The sequence below is a fragment of the Bufo bufo genome, chromosome 1 (genome assembly GCF_905171765.1).
Source record: "Bufo bufo chromosome 1, aBufBuf1.1, whole genome shotgun sequence".
Taxonomy (NCBI): Eukaryota; Metazoa; Chordata; class Amphibia; order Anura; family Bufonidae; genus Bufo; species Bufo bufo.
In genome coordinates, this window is record NC_053389.1 from 445,852,627 (window position 1) to 445,868,379 (window position 15,753).

Here is a 15,753-nt window from a genome sequence, read left to right on the forward strand (position 1 = left end):
TACTCTAAAAGAAATGGAGGAGGCGGTGGGAGAAGGATTGCCAAAGGAGATATATAAAACCTATTCCTCAATCCTTTTACCCCATTTCTTTTCCCTTGCACAGGGCGACTAGACAGGGCTGTCCTCTCTTGCTGCTACTATTTGCAGTGGCGGTGGAACCTCTGGCGGCGGCGCTTAGAACAGCAGCAGCAGTTAGAGGCTTCTAATATGGAACCTTATCCGAAAAGGTTGCCTTATACGCAGATGATCTACTACTGTTTTTGGATGAATGGGCTTCTTCTCTTCCAGAGGCCATGTCGATAATAAACCACTTTGGTAAGCTGTCTAGCTTGGTCATTAACTGGACAAAGTCGGTATTGGTGCTATTGTCTAATAGTACAAACAGTGATGTTAACCCTACTGCAGGGCTACAGGTAGTCACATCTTTTAAATACCTGGGAATTCAGGTGTCGGCCAGGACCCAGGAAAGCTGGTGAGTTGAATCTTGTCCCTTTGCTGGATAAATTCAGACACAAGGTACAGGCCTGGACCCGATTGCCCCTCACTCTAGTCGGCCACACAAATCTATTAAAAATGATTCTCATGCCCCAGCTTCCCTATGTATTGCATAATGCCCCGATTTGGATACCACTCCAATTTTTCTATAATATAACTGCAATCTTCAGGGATCTCATCTGGAAGAGGGGAATACCCCATATAAATACCCCATTATAGAAGTCTTATGGAAATGCAATATTAGGCTACTTTCACACTCGCGTTTGGTGCGGATCCGTCATGTATCTGCACAGACGGATCCGCACCGATAATACAGCCGCATGCATCCGTTCAGAACGGATCAGTTTGTATTATCTTTAACATTGGCCAATGGATCTGTCTTGAACACTATTGAAAGTCAATGGGGGCAGATCCGTTTTGCATTGTGTCAGTCGGACGGAGGCGTAATGGAGGCAAACTGATGCATTCTGAACGGATCCTTATCTATTCAGAATGCATTAGGGCTGAAACGGATCTCACAAACGGAAACCAAAACGCCAGTGTAAAAGTACCCTAAGAAACATCTCATGCAGCTATATGAGAAATGGAATGTAGACGTTGCAGACTTGACCGAGCAGATGTGGGAGGAAGTGTTACAGGATTTCCCTGAGGTAGCAGTAAGTGAGGCTCACAGGGTCTCTCAATTATATTTGCGCCATAGAGTATATAGAACCCCGGTAGTGATGAAGAAAATGGGATATTGAGAAGATGACTTGTGTCCGAGATGTGGGGTGCCAAATGCTTATTTAATACACCTCATGTGGAACTGTCCACGGCTAAGACGCTACTGGACAGACGTCGTGGGATTATTGACCACAGTATTCCGCATGAAAATAGATCCGTCAGCACTGATATGTATTACGGGTTGTATGAAAACACTGCCCATGACACCAGGGAGGAAAGTAGCTATTATACGTATTCTATACGAGGCAAGGAAACTTATCGCATACTATTGGATTGCTTCAAACCCCCCAAAGGTGCAGGAACTTGTAGATAAGATCCATAATTTGATACAATTGGAGAGATTCGTATACCAGAAGAGAGGGGCTTCTGGGATAGGGCCTGAGTGCTTGTATCCCGTTGTTTTTCAAGAAAAATGTTTGATAAAAATTATCTGATTTAAAAGAAGATGATTTTGTGTTAGTATATAGGTTGCTGATGTGTTGGTAAAACATGAAGACATCTCAGTGGCAAACTCTGGAGTGACAAGTTGTGGCCCAGAGAAGTCATCATGGTGTCTGAACTGGATGGAAAGACCTTTAGTGACCTGTAAGTCATTAAATGTTAATGTAAATGTTTATTCCACCACTGAATCAGTGCTGTAGTCACTTGTATGATCTACATGATGATGATAGGTGGTAGTATTCTCTTTTGTGAATCTACCACTCCCAGCATACCTTTACACATGGTCAGGTCATGCTGGGACCTGTAGTTTCACATATTTATTTGTCAAGGGCTAACCTGAATATGCAAATTATATCTGTATTATATACACTGTATTGGTTCTGGTGCTGTATGTATGTAAGGAGTTTGGTTCTGGTGCTGTATTTATTTGATCAGCTTGGTTCTGGTGTTATATTTATGTAATGAGCTTGGTTCTGGTGTTGTATTTATGTAATGAGCTTGGTTCTGGTGTTGTATTTATTTGATGAAATTGGTTCTAGTGCTTTATTTATGTAGTGAGCTTGGTTCTGGTGCTGTAGTCATGTAATGAGCTTGATTCTGGTGTTTTAGTGATATAATGAGCTTGATTCTGGTGCTGTATTCATGTAATGAGCTTGGCTCTGGTGCTGTATTCATGTAATGAGCTTGGTTCTGGTGTTTTAGTGATGAAATGAGCTTGATTCTGGTGCTGTATTCATGTAATGAGCTTGATTCTGGTGCTGTATTCATGTAATGAGCTTGATTCTGGTGCTGTATTCATGTAATGAGCTTGATTCTGGTGCTGTATTCATGTAATGAGCTTGGTTCTGGTGCTGTATTCATGTAATGAGCTTAGTTCTGGTGTTTTAGTGATGTAATGAGCTTGGTTCTGGTGCTGTAGTCATGTAATGAGCTTGGTTCTGGTGCTGTATTCATGTAATGAGCTTGGTTCTGGTGCTGTATTCATGTAATGAGCTTGGTTCTGGTGCTGTATTCATGTAATGAGCTTGGTTCTGGTGCTGTATTCATGTAATGAGCTTGGTTCTGGTGCTGTAGTCATGTAATGAGCTTGATTCTGGTGCTGTATTCATGTAATGAGCTTGGTTCTGGTGCTGTAGTCATGTAATGAGCTTGGTTCTGGTGCTGTATTCATGTAATGAGCTTGGTTCTGGTGCTGTATTCATTTAATGAGCTTGGCTCTGGTGCTGTATTCATGTAATGAGCTTGATTCTGGTGATGTGTTCATGTAATGAGCTTGGTTCTGGTGATGTATTCATGTATTGAGCTTGGTTCTGGTGCTGTAGTCATGTAATGAGCTTGATTCTGGTGCTGTATTCATGTAATGAGCTTGGTTCTGGTGTTTTAGTGATGAAATGAGCTTGATTCTGGTGCTGTATTCATGTAATGAGCTTGATTCTGGTGCTGTATTCATGTAATGAGCTTGATTCTGGTGCTGTATTCATGTAATGAGCTTGATTCTGGTGCTGTATTCATGTAATGAGCTTGATTCTGGTGCTGTATTCATGTAATGAGCTTGGTTCTAGTGCTGTATTCATGTAATGAGCTTAGTTCTGGTGTTTTAGTGATGTAATGAGCTTGATTCTGGTGCTGTATTCATGTAATGAGCTTGGTTCTGGTGCTGTATTCATTTAATGAGCTTGGCTCTGGTGCTGTATTCATGTAATGAGCTTGGTTCTGGTGATGTATTCATGTAATGAGCTTGGTTCTGGTGATGTGTTCATGTAATGAGCTTGGTTCTGGTGCTGTATTCATGTAATGAGCTTGGTTCTGGTGATGTATTCATGTAATGAGCTTGGTTCTGGTGATGTGTTCATGTAATGAGCTTGGTTCTGGTGATGTGTTCATGTAATGAGCTTGGTTCTGGTGATGTATTCATGTAATGAGCTTGATTCTGGTGCTGTATTCATGTAATGAGCTTGGTTCTGGTGTTTTAGTGATGTAATGAGCTTGGTTCTGGTGCTGTAGTCATGTAATGAGCTTGATTCTGGTGTTTTAGTGATGTAATGAGCTTGATTCTGGTGCTGTATTCATGTAATGAGCTTGATTCTGGTGCTATATTCATGTAATGAGCTTGATTCTGGTGCTGTATTCATGTAATGAGCTTGATTCTGGTGCAGTATTCATGTAATGAGCTTGGTTCTGGTGCTGTATTCATGTAATGAGCTTGGTTCTGGTGCTGTATTTATGTGATGAGCTTGGTTCTGGTGCTGTATTCATTTAATGAGCTTGGCTCTGGTGCTGTATTCATGTAATGAGCTTGGTTCTGGTGATGTGTTCATGTAATGAGCTTGGTTCTGGTGTTGTATTCATGTAATGAACTTGATTCTGGTGCTGTATTCATGTAATGAGCTTGATTCTGGTGCTGTATTCATGTAATGAGCTTGGTTCTGGTGTTTTAGTGATGAAATGAGCTTGATTCTGGTGCTGTATTCATGTAATGAGCTTGGTTCTGGTGTTTTAGTGATGTAATGAGCTTGATTCTGGTTCTGTATTCATGTAATGAGCTTGATTCTGGTGCTGTATTTATGTGATGAGCTTGGTTCTGGTGCTGTATTCATTTAATGAGCTTGGCTCTGGTGCTGTATTCATGTAATGAGCTTGGTTCTGGTGTTTTAGTGATGAAATGAGCTTGATTCTGGTGCTGTATTCATGTAATGAGCTTGATTCTGGTGCTGTATTCATGTAATGAGCTTGATTCTGGTGCTGTATTCATGTAATGAGCTTGGTTCTGGTGCTGTATTCATGTAATGAGCTTGGTTCTGGTGCTGTATTCATGTAATGAGCTTGATTCTGGTGCTGTATTCATGTAATGAGCTTGGTTCTGGTGTTTTAGTGATGTAATGAGCTTGGTTCCGGTGCTGTATTCATGTAATGAGCTTGATTCTGGTGCTGTATTCATGTAATGAGCTTGGTTCTGGTGCTGTATTCATGTAATGAGCTTGGTTCTGGTGATGTATTCATGTAATGAGCTTGATTCTGGTGCTGTATTCATGTAATGAGCTTGATTTTGGTGCTGTATTCATGTAATGAGCTTGGTTCTGGTGCTGTATTCATGTAATGAGCTTGGTTCTGGTGCTGTATTCATGTAATGAGCTTGGTTCTGGTGCTGTATTCATGTAATGAGCTTGGTTCTGGTGTTTTAGTGATGTAATGAGCTTGGTTCCGGTGCTGTATTCATGTAATGAGCTTGATTCTGGTGCTGTATTCATGTAATGAGCTTGGTTCTGGTGCTGTATTCATGTAATGAGCTTGGTTCTGGTGATGTATTCATGTAATGAGCTTGGTTCTGGTGCTGTATTCATGTAATGAGCTTGATTCTGGTGCTGTATTCATGTAATGAGCTTGATTCTGGTGCAGTATTCATGTAATGAGCTTGGTTCTGGTGCTGTATTCATGAAATGAGCTTGATTCTGGTGCTGTATTCATGTAATGAGCTTGATTCTGGTGCTGTATTCATGTAATGAGCTTGATTCTGGTGCTGTATTCATGTAATGAGCTTGATTCTGGTGCTGTATTCATGTAATGAGCTTGGTTCTGGTGCTGTATTCATGTAATGAGCTTGGTTCTGGTGCTGTATTCATGTAATGAGCTTGATTCTGGTGCTGTATTCATGTAATAAGCTTGATTCTGGTGCTGTATTCATGTAATGAGCTTGGTTCTGGTGCTGTATTCATGTAATGAGCTTGGTTCTGGTGATGTATTCATGTAATGAGCTTGGTTCTGGTGCTGTATTCATGTAATGAGCTTGGTTCTGGTTCTGTAGTCATGTAATGAGCTTGGTTCCGGTGCTGTAGTCATGTAATGAGCTTGGTTCCGGTGCTGTAGTCATGTAATGAGCTTGGTTCCGGTGCTGTAGTCATGTAATGAGCTTGGTTCTGGTGCTGTATTCATGTAATGAGCTTGATTCTGGTGCTGTAGTCATGTAATGAGCTTGATTCTGGTGCTGTAGTCATGTAATGAGCTTGGTTCTGGTTATGTGTTCATGTAATGAGCTTGGTTCTGGTGTTGTATTCATGTAATGAGCTTGATTCTGGTGCTGTATTCATGTAATGAGCTTGATTCTGGTGCTGTATTCATGTAATGAGCTTGGTTCTGGTGATGTGTTCATGTAATGAGCTTGGTTCTGGTGATGTATTCATGTAATGAGCTTGGTTCTGGTGTTGTATTCATTTAATGAGCTTGATTCTGGTGCTGTATTCATGTAATGAGCTTGGTTCTGGTGCTGTATTCATGTAATGAGCTTGGTTCTGGTGCTGTATTCTTGTAATGAGCTTGATTCTGGTGCTGTATTCATGTAATGAGCTTGATTCTGGTGCTGTATTCATGTAATGAGCTTGATTCTGGTGCTGTATTCATGTAATGTGTGTTGAGAAGAAGAGCAGTATGATATTAGTGATAGATTCCCTTTAAAGTGAAACTGTCACCATGAAGGGCAGTGAAATCTGCAGGCAGCATGTTATAGAGCAGGAGGTATAGTTTTATCGGTAAAGATTCAATAAAAGGTCAATTGTAAACATTTATATCTCTGCTGTTTCTGAGCTCAATTTAGCTATTATCAGTGAATGATAGCATTCTCAGTGCATATACAGAGATAGCGGTCAGTCAAGGATAAGAAGGCCCCCGTGTACAACTGAGCTCAGAGTGATTTATGTGTATAAATTGGACGTTTTACTGAATCACTGAAAACAATATGCTCAACTCCTTCTGCTCTATAACCTGCTGCCTGCAGATTGCAATACATTTCAGGATGACAGGTCCTTTTTAAAGGGTTTGTCCAGGTTCAGGGCTGAACCCGGATATAAGTTCCCCTTCACTACTTTACCATGTACAAGTGGAGCATTGGTGCATTTCCTTTTTCCGATGCTCCCCTTGCCTTGCGCTGCATTGAACAGGGCAAGGTCTGTTTGTTGTGAGTCGGTGACGTACAGGGCTTTACATCAGTATGCTAGGCGGAGAATGCTACCCGCCTCTAAAACCGCCCAGAACAGCGCTATAAACTGCCTATTTGTGCCGGTGACATCACTGGGATCCCTGCTAGGTGGAAGTCTCCACCTAGCATACTGATGTGAAGCCCGGTACGTCACCAGCTCACAACAGACAGACAATGTAGCGCAAGGCAAGGGGAGCATCGGAGCAAGGAAATGCATTAGCATACAGGAGTGTTCTAATACATTATGTGTGAACTAAAGCCATAAAATGGTAATCCCAAAATCGGATTTTAAAAAGTTATAAATAATGTAATAAAAAATTAACATTAACATTACTGTATTTACTGTAAAATACATTTTATTCTGCACACATTAAAGGGGTTTTGTCACTTCAGCAAATGACATTTATCATGTAGAGGAAGTTAATACAAGGCACTTACTAATGTATTGTGATTGTCCATATTGTCTCTTTTGCTTGCGTAATTCATTTTTCTATCACATTTTACACTGCCTGTTTCCATGGTTATGGCCACTCTGCAAACCAACAGTGGTGGTTCTGCTTGCACACTATTGGAAAAAGTGCCTTCCTCTCGAGTGGCCACGACCGTGGATGCGCACATAGGCTAGTGCTTTTTCCTATAGTGTGAAAGCATAGCCACGCTGCTGGATTGCAGGGTGGTCGTAGCCATGGAAACGAGCAGTGTATAATGTTATGGAAAAATGAATTACGTAAGCAGTGGAAGCAATATGGACAATCACAATACATTAGTAAGTGCCTTGTATTAACTTCCTCTACATAATAAATGCTATTTGCTGAAGTGAGACAGCCCCTTAAAATAAAATAAAAATAAAAAACATATATCCACATGACTGTAATAAACTGAAGAATGTAATTATCAGGTTATTTAACATGAAACATGAACAGCATAAAAAGTACGTTGACAAAACATTGCCAAATCTAGCTTTTTTCTATATCTCCACCAGCAAAAAATTATATAAATGACACCATAATTTATATGTACTCCTGAAAAAAAAAAAAATTCTCCTGAAGAAAACATTTTGTTGGTCATTAAGGCCTTTTCAAGCCTGTTCATTAAGGGGTTAAGTAAAAGTTATAATGGGGTTTCAGGTTTCCACCCAGGCTTCTGATTTTTGCCACTGACGTATGCTGTCCACATTTTCCAGGGACAGCATGCGTATCCATTAATTTTAATATGTTTGTTCACACATCAGTATTTTTTTACTGACCGTGGATCAGTAAGGCCTCTTGCACACGAACGATACGGATTAGGTCCGGATGCGTTCAGGAAAACTTGCACCATTTCGCAAGCAAGTTCAGTCAGTTTTGTCTGCGATCGGTTGTTCAGTTTTTGTCGCGCGGGTAAATGCGATTTAATGCGTTTTGCATGCGTGTGATAGAAAACGGAATGTTTACAAACAACATCTCTTAGCAACCAGTGAAAAAACGCATTGCATCCGCACTTGCTTGCGGATGCGATTCCTTTTTTTCACGCAGCCCCATTCACTTCTATGGGGCCAGCGTTGCATGAAAATAGAATATAGAACATGCTGCGATTTTCACGCAATGCAGAACTGATGCGTGAAAACCAACGCTCATGTACACAGACCCATTGAAATGAATGGGTCAGGATTCAGTGCGGGTGCAATGTGTTCACGTCACGCATTGCACCCGTGCGGAAAACTTTCTCGTGTGAAAGGGGCTTAAGTCGGTGAAAAAATCACTGACACATACATGACTTTGGTCCATGATGTAGACCAAACACACCCATTGTATTCTATAGGTCCATGAAAATCACAGAAACAACATGAATGGCATCTGTGTTTGCCCTGTTAGATCCGTTTTTCACTGATTTCTGATAGGAGATACTTTGGAAATTAAAGGGGTTTTTCAAAATTTTATAACTGATAAACTATCCTCAGAATAGGTCATCAGTATCTGATCGCTGGGGGTCCGACACCTAGGACCCCCGACGATCAGCTGTTTGAGAAGGCATCGGCGCTCCTGTAAGCCCTGCGGCCTTCTCACAGCTTACCAAGCACAGCGCTGTACACTGTATAGTGGCTGTGTTGGTATCGCAGCTTAGCTCATTCACTTCTATAGGGCTGAGCTGCGCCTAGGCCATGTGACCGATGAAGGTGTTCTCATTCGTCACTATAAAAGAGCCGCTGCCTTCTCAAAAAGCTGATCAGATACTGGATAGGTCATCATAGTAGCTATTGGGGCTGGACGGCAACGCTGTAGCTTCTGGCAATGCCAGAATACAAAGAGTTCCAGCAGGCTGTTCCCTGTGTGAGACTAGCCTAACAAGTTTGTGCAAGACTTTTTTTTTTACTGTACGTTATTCAGTAATGTCATACAATATGCATGTGCACGCAAACAGAAAATTACCGACCTGAAGAAACTTGGTTAACAGCTCAATTCCTTCAGAGTCTAACCTGAAATAGATACATTGAGCTTGTTAGAATATAATGTACACAACATAAGAACATAGGGGGTCATTTATTAGACTGAAATACGCCATTGAGCCGCAATCTGCAACTATTCCCTGCCCACGCCAGGTCTAAAAAAAAGTGGGCGTGGCCAGTCTAATTCATTTTCTGCACCTGTTTTAGGCGTAGAAAATTGCGGTCCCCAATGTATGGAATGGCCGTACAGCTAGGAAGCTGCCTTAGACTGGCGCTGGATGTGCCGAAGTTAAGTAGAGGGAGGCGCCTCTTCATAACTTCATCGGATCCATCGCCAAATATAGGAGTATAAAATGCCGTTCTTAATAAATTACCCCCATAATATTATAATACTGGAAAGAAATGACTCCTGCAAATACGTCTTGTGACAGAGCTTCATGTCACTTCAAAAATATTGGGCTGATCACTGTCACATTTCCAGCAGCTATACAGTATGATTTCATGACACATGGTGACATTTATGGTGACAAGACACTACTGGTGACAATACTAATGTATTGTGATTATCCATATTGCCTCCTTTGCTGGCTTGATTCATTTTTCCATCACATTATACACTGCTCGTTTCCAGGGATTATGACCACCCGGAAATCCAGCAGCGCTGGCCATGCTTGCACATTATAGGAAAAAGCGCCAGCCTTTGTGCGCTCCTGTGGCTCCTTTTCCTATACATATCTTTAATGGTACGGCCACACAGTCAGGTTTCCTGATGCCGTTTTGGCAGCCAAAATCAGGAGTGGATGATAAAGGCCTCCTGCACACCACCGTTGTGTGCACCCGTGGCCGTTGTGCCGTTTTCCGTTTTTTTTTCGCGGACCCATTGACTTTCAATGGGTCCATGGAAAAATCGGAAAATGCACCGTTTTGCAGCCGCATCCGTGATCCGTGTTTCCTGGCCGTGAAAAAAATATGACCTGTCCTATTTTTTTCACTGCCAACGGTTCACGGACCCATTCAAGTCAATGGGTCCGTGAAAAATCACGGATGCACACAAGATTGTCATCCGTGTCCGTGATCCATGTCCGTTTTTTCCTATCATTTCAATGGAACTTGGACTTAGATTTTTTTTTCATTTTTCATGTCCGTGGATCCTCCAAAAATCACGGAAGACCCACGGAAGAAAAAACGGGCACGGATCACGGTACAACGGAACCACGTTTTGCGGGACATTAAAAAATACTGTCGTGTGCAGGAGGCCAAAAGGAGATAAAGTAGAAAGGACAGATACAGCTTCTCCTCTTTTTTTTTTATTCACTCCTGGTTTTGGCTTCCAAAACTGCATGAAGAAACCGTGTGGCTGTCCCCTAAAGAAGCGAATTACTTTTTTCCTATAACATTGTAATATTGCAAATAAAGCTAATATAAACCTAAGGGTCTGTATGCTTTTATTACAGCATTCATTCAGAAGCTAAAGCACAAGTGTGGATGTGGCCATAGGAAATGACTGTTTAATAAAACAGGAACTTAGCCAGTTTTTCCAGTAGTGAATCATATAGAAGGATATCAAACATGTTAGTAAGCTATATATATTCAAAAACAGTATCTAACAAATATTTGAAAAGTGAAAATGTTATTTTAGGTCCTGCCATTTTTTCACCTTAAAATAGAATATACTGTAAATGCAGGGGAGTCTGCCATGAAATATCCAGTGCACAGCTGAACGGTTTGTTAGAAACACAGATCACTTGTGAACTCAGATTACTGGCACCAGCTAATATTAAACGTATGACCACTATGCCATTCCAAGTGTTTGTCAGTATTTTAAGAACTCAGTGTATTACTGTACATATTTCTTTTCAATTATCTTTTTATTGAACACACTGCAATTTTAATAGTCATTGAGTAACTGTATAATATTGAGGAATACCAGTGTAATGCCAAATATCAAAAGAAATGCAGTGGAGGTCTAATGCAGAAAGTACAGAAAGAACAGATCATGGGGATGGTTAGAACAAGATATTGCACCATAGCTGTATATACAGTGAGGAATAGAAGTACCGTATTTTTCACCCTATAAGACGCACCCGCCCATAAGACGCACCTAGGTTTTTGAGGAGGAAAATAAGGAAAAAAATATATTTTTTAAATAAATCTTTTTATTAAATGTTTAGACAATTTAAACATATAGTACATTGTCAGACAATCATAATCTTGGAAAGTCAGAGTTACAATGAGGTAGAGACAAATAAATCCGTAATTACTGTTGCAGAAGACAGGCTGCATCAAGAAAAGTAGTGATATGAGCACAAATATGGGACCTTCAATACAAAGCTAAGGAAAAATCTACTACTAGCACCCAAAATCATAAAGAGCCATTCAATGACGTATGGAGTGAAAGCGACTAAAAGGAGGACACCTGGCCAGGAGACCCACCCCCTCACCATCCACCACGCCCACAAGGGTGAGGCGGCATGGACAGGAAGAGAGTGGACTAATTGTAGACTATAATCTCAGCTTTTGGCTCTCTGGGCATCCAGAAATTTTTTCCAGGGTAGCCACAGATTGGCAAAGCGATCGTGTTTCCTAGCCACCCAACCAACCAACTCCTCTAACCTGTATATTTGATTAACCTTATCAAACCATTGCTCCTTAGAGGGAGTGTCTACGCTGTGCCAGTTGAGGGGAATAAGCAAGCGAGTAGCTTGCAGAAGAAGAGTAGGCAAATTTGACTTGACTGGGTTCCACGTCTCATTAGGTAACCACAGCAGGACTGATTCTGGGGACAACTTGATTTGTGTCGCACACAAACAATTCACCTCGCCTTCCACCATTTTCCAGAATCTCTGGATGAGAGGGCATTCCCAGAAGATATGGAGGAGGGAGCCCGAACTCAGTCCACACCTCCAGCATTTGTCACTTTGAGATAGGCCAGCTATGAATAATTTGGTCAGGTAATTATACCACCTGGTCAAAACTTTGAAGGAGTGTTCCTGTATGAGTACACATTTGGAAAACCCATGTGATTTAAGCTTTATTGTGATCAGTTCTGCATCCGTAAAGGACCTTTCCAGCTCCCGTTGCCAACTCCCAATGAATGCTGGTCGGTTTGATAAGGTTTTCGAAAGCAAGGAGTGGTATAGGAATGAGATCCACCTGGGACGTTTGGCTTGTGGGTTCAAAGCTCTCTCCAACCATGTGGGGTCTTTAGACACATTGCTCTGAGGAATAATCCTCTTCAAGGAGCACGATAGTTCATGGACATCCAGGAAATTTCCTGTAGATAACTCCCCAGAGCAATAGCTCGAGACATTGCCCTTTAGACCTACCCCTGAAAGGACGTCCTTAAGGGACTTCCCCATAAAATTGGACCAGAAGCGGGGGGCACTGGCCCTAGATGGTAAAACGTAATATGGAATCAGGTGAGCTGGTAAGTAGACAGGGGGATCCGACAAAATCTGGGTCTCTCTTTGTAAGGAGCCCATGACTGAAAATACGCCTTTCGTGAGACCGGTAAATGGTGAGTGTGGCATCGCAATTCCCCACAGTTTAGCCCACTGCTGGGCTTTAGTGAGGCCTTTTCGATGTCAGAGCCTAATGGGGGATGGCCGTCCACACATAGCGAGATCCATCTCCTCAGTTGAATCGCTTTGTAGTACATAAGAGCATCTGGCATCCCAAAGCCTCCAAGAGAGAGGGAGGGTCAGATGAGTGTAAGATATTCGAGGTTTCTTAGTTCCCCATAGGAAAGAGCAAAAGATGGATCTCACCATGCGGAAGAAGTTTTGAGTCAGGAAAATGGGGACGATTTGCATGAGATACAGAAGTTTGGGCATAACATAGGTGCTCAACAGGTTCTTTCTACCCATCGAGGAGACATAGGGTATTGAGAGAGATGACAGCAACTTTTGATGTCCCCCATCAAAGGGGTGTAATTCACCCCATACAGATCTGAAATGTCCCTGGTCAAGTATATGCCTAAGTATTTCAATTTGGACAGCTGCCATAGAAAAGGAAGTGCCTTTTTCAGTTTGCTGATTAACTCTGAAGGCGCTGATATATTGAATACTTCCGATTTAGTGTAGTTTACTTTGAAGTTGGAGGCAGTCTCAAACTCCTTGAAAAATTCCAGTATATGTGGGAATGCTGTGTCAGGATTAGTGATGAGGATTAGCAAGTCATCAGCGAATGCAGCATTTTGATGGCATACTCCTCCAACCTGTAATCCTTGTATATGCTCGTGTTCTCTTATGGCTTGGAGTAACGTTTCCATGACTAATATGAATAAGGTTGGAGACAGAGGGCACCCCTGTCTGGTCCCATTCAAAATCTCAAAGGGAGCAGACAAGGTGCCATTAACCCTGATCCTGGCACTAGGTTGCTTGTAAAGGGACATGATTGCTTGTGCAAATTTGTTCGGTATTCCAAAATGAAGTAAGACAGATTGGAGGTAAGCCCAGCACACTCTATCAAAGGCCTTCTCAGCATCAGTGCTGAGTAAGACCAAAGGTATTTTTTTTGACACTGCGTGCTTTATGGCATGTATGAGCCGTACGGAGTTATGATTACCCTCCCTACCTTTAACAAACCCGGTCTGTTCAGGGTGAACCAGGCCAGGAACTAGAGGACTAAGTCTACTAGCTAACACCTTTGCCCAGATCTTAACATCCACGTTTATCAAGGATATAGGACGGTATGAAGCACATAAACTAGGGTCTTTCCCATCTTTTGGCAAAATGGTAATTGTGGCATTGAGAACTTGCTTGGGGAGCATATCTCCTAAGAGGAGTGCATTGCACCAGGCTGTCAATCTGGGAATCATAATTGGGGAGAATTTTTTGTAGTAGCCTATGGGGAGGCCATCAGGACCTGGGGCCTTCCCCAGAGGCATAGATTTCAGGGTTTCTGAAATCTCCTCCTCCAATATCGGACACACTAGTTGTGTTCTTGCTTCATCTGAGAGACTGGGTAACGTGAGTTTGGCCAAAAACTTGTTTATGGCAGCCGATTTAGGTGGGTCTCCTTCAACTACTGTGTTATCGGATAAGTTATAAAGTTGGCTATAAAAGGTCTCAAACTCTTTGGCAATTTCTTTTGTTTCTACCGTCTTGCGGCCCGAGCTAGTTGTAATGGAATGTATATACCCCGATTCCCTGTGTTTTTTAATCAGATGAGACATCATTTTGTTGCCTCTATCCCCGTAGGCGTAGAACTTATATTTGGCATATTGGTATTGTTTAGCATATTGGACATTCAAGAGGTCCTTCAGTTGTTGACGCAGGGACACCAGATCTGCCTGAGCTTGGGTGAAATGGGACAGTTTCTGGATCTTTTCAATAGTGGAGATTTGCGCTATGAGAGAGTCTAGAATCTTTTGGCGTTCCCTTTTGAGTCTTACCCCTAGGCTTATGAGTTCCCCCCTTATGAAGGCCTTGTAAGCCTCCCAGGTGTTTGACACAGATGTATCCCCTGGAGGATTCTCTTTAACCCCTTAAGGACTTAGGGCGTACCGGTACGCCCTATTTCCCGAGTCCTTAAGGACTCAGGGCGTAATGGTACGTCCTAAGTTTAAATCGCGATTGCGGCGGGGGTTAATCCGAACAGGATGTCCGCTGAAATCATTCAGCGGGCATCCTGTCACAACGCCCGGGGGGGTCATGTGACCCCCCCCGCATTGGCGATCGCAGAAAACCGCAGGTCAATTGAGACCTGCGGTTTGCTGCGTTTCCGGTCCATTCGGGTCTCCGGTGCCCCGATGAACCGGAAAAAGACTGTGATCGGTGGTGTGATTACCAGGCCGTATCTTATACAGACTGGTGTGATTACAAACCACCAATCACAGTCCGTGGATTTGGGAGAGGCGGTGCTGGCCGTGGTGCTGATGCCTGCTGTCCAGGGTGCTGATTGGTGCAGGCAGGGAGAGAGGCGCGAATTCAAACTTCCAGCGCTCCTCTCTCCCCTCCTCTTCCTGTTCAGCACCTGCACCCTGCAGCACCGTCCTCACCAGGCTCCAGGGATCCTCCAATCGGCACCCATCACCCTCCTGCACCCATCACCCTCCAGGTAAGTTAGGGTCAGTGAGGGAGAGGCACCGTTAGGCAGGGATAGAAAGGAAAAGTTAGTTAGGAAAAAAATAACTTTTATCTAAATTTCCTAATTTACTGTTTTCCAGCTTTGAGACCCTAGACCCCCCCTGCCCCTCCCACCACCAGCGCCCCCCTCCCACCACCAAACCATAACTCCCCCCTCCCACTTTTTTTATATTTTTTTGCGTGTGCTGACTGGCCGACACTCTTAGCGTCTGGCCACTGTTAGCGCATCGCCCGTCCCACCGCTGATCAGCGTTGTACCGCTGATCAGCAAGTTTGAACTTTTTTTTTTTTTTCCTAACACTTCTCCATTTTTTTTACTTTTTAGTATGCGAACACCCGTGCCCCCACACACACGCACATACAATAAAGTTTTACACGCACGCACATACACACGCACACACACATACCCATGGCCCGCCGGATGTTCTCGGTGGAGGAGGCATACGCCCAGATTGCCTCCGACTCCGAGAGCCCCAGTGAGGATGAGGATGACCACACATTCCTCTTGTCATCCGCATCCTCCTCATCATCATCTGATGACGATGAGCCCCCAAGGCGGCGGAGACGCCGTCAGGCGGAGCCAGGGGCCCCACATGCTAGGGACCCTGTGG

The 15,753-nt window shown here is 42.9% G+C and overlaps 1 protein-coding gene across 1 annotated transcript in view; it reads left to right on the forward strand.

The window, feature by feature from the left end:
• Nucleotides 1–1,686: 1,686 nt before the first annotated feature.
• The window catches only part of ELK3 (ETS transcription factor ELK3), a 107,063-nt gene continuing 92,996 nt past the window's right edge, over nt 1,687–15,753 (forward strand). Inside the window, exon 1 of the mRNA XM_040408162.1 lies at nt 1,687–1,803. Coding sequence (XP_040264096.1) covers nt 1,782–1,803 — 22 coding nt within the window. The 5' untranslated portion in view covers nt 1,687–1,781. The remainder of the gene's footprint in view (nt 1,804–15,753) is intronic.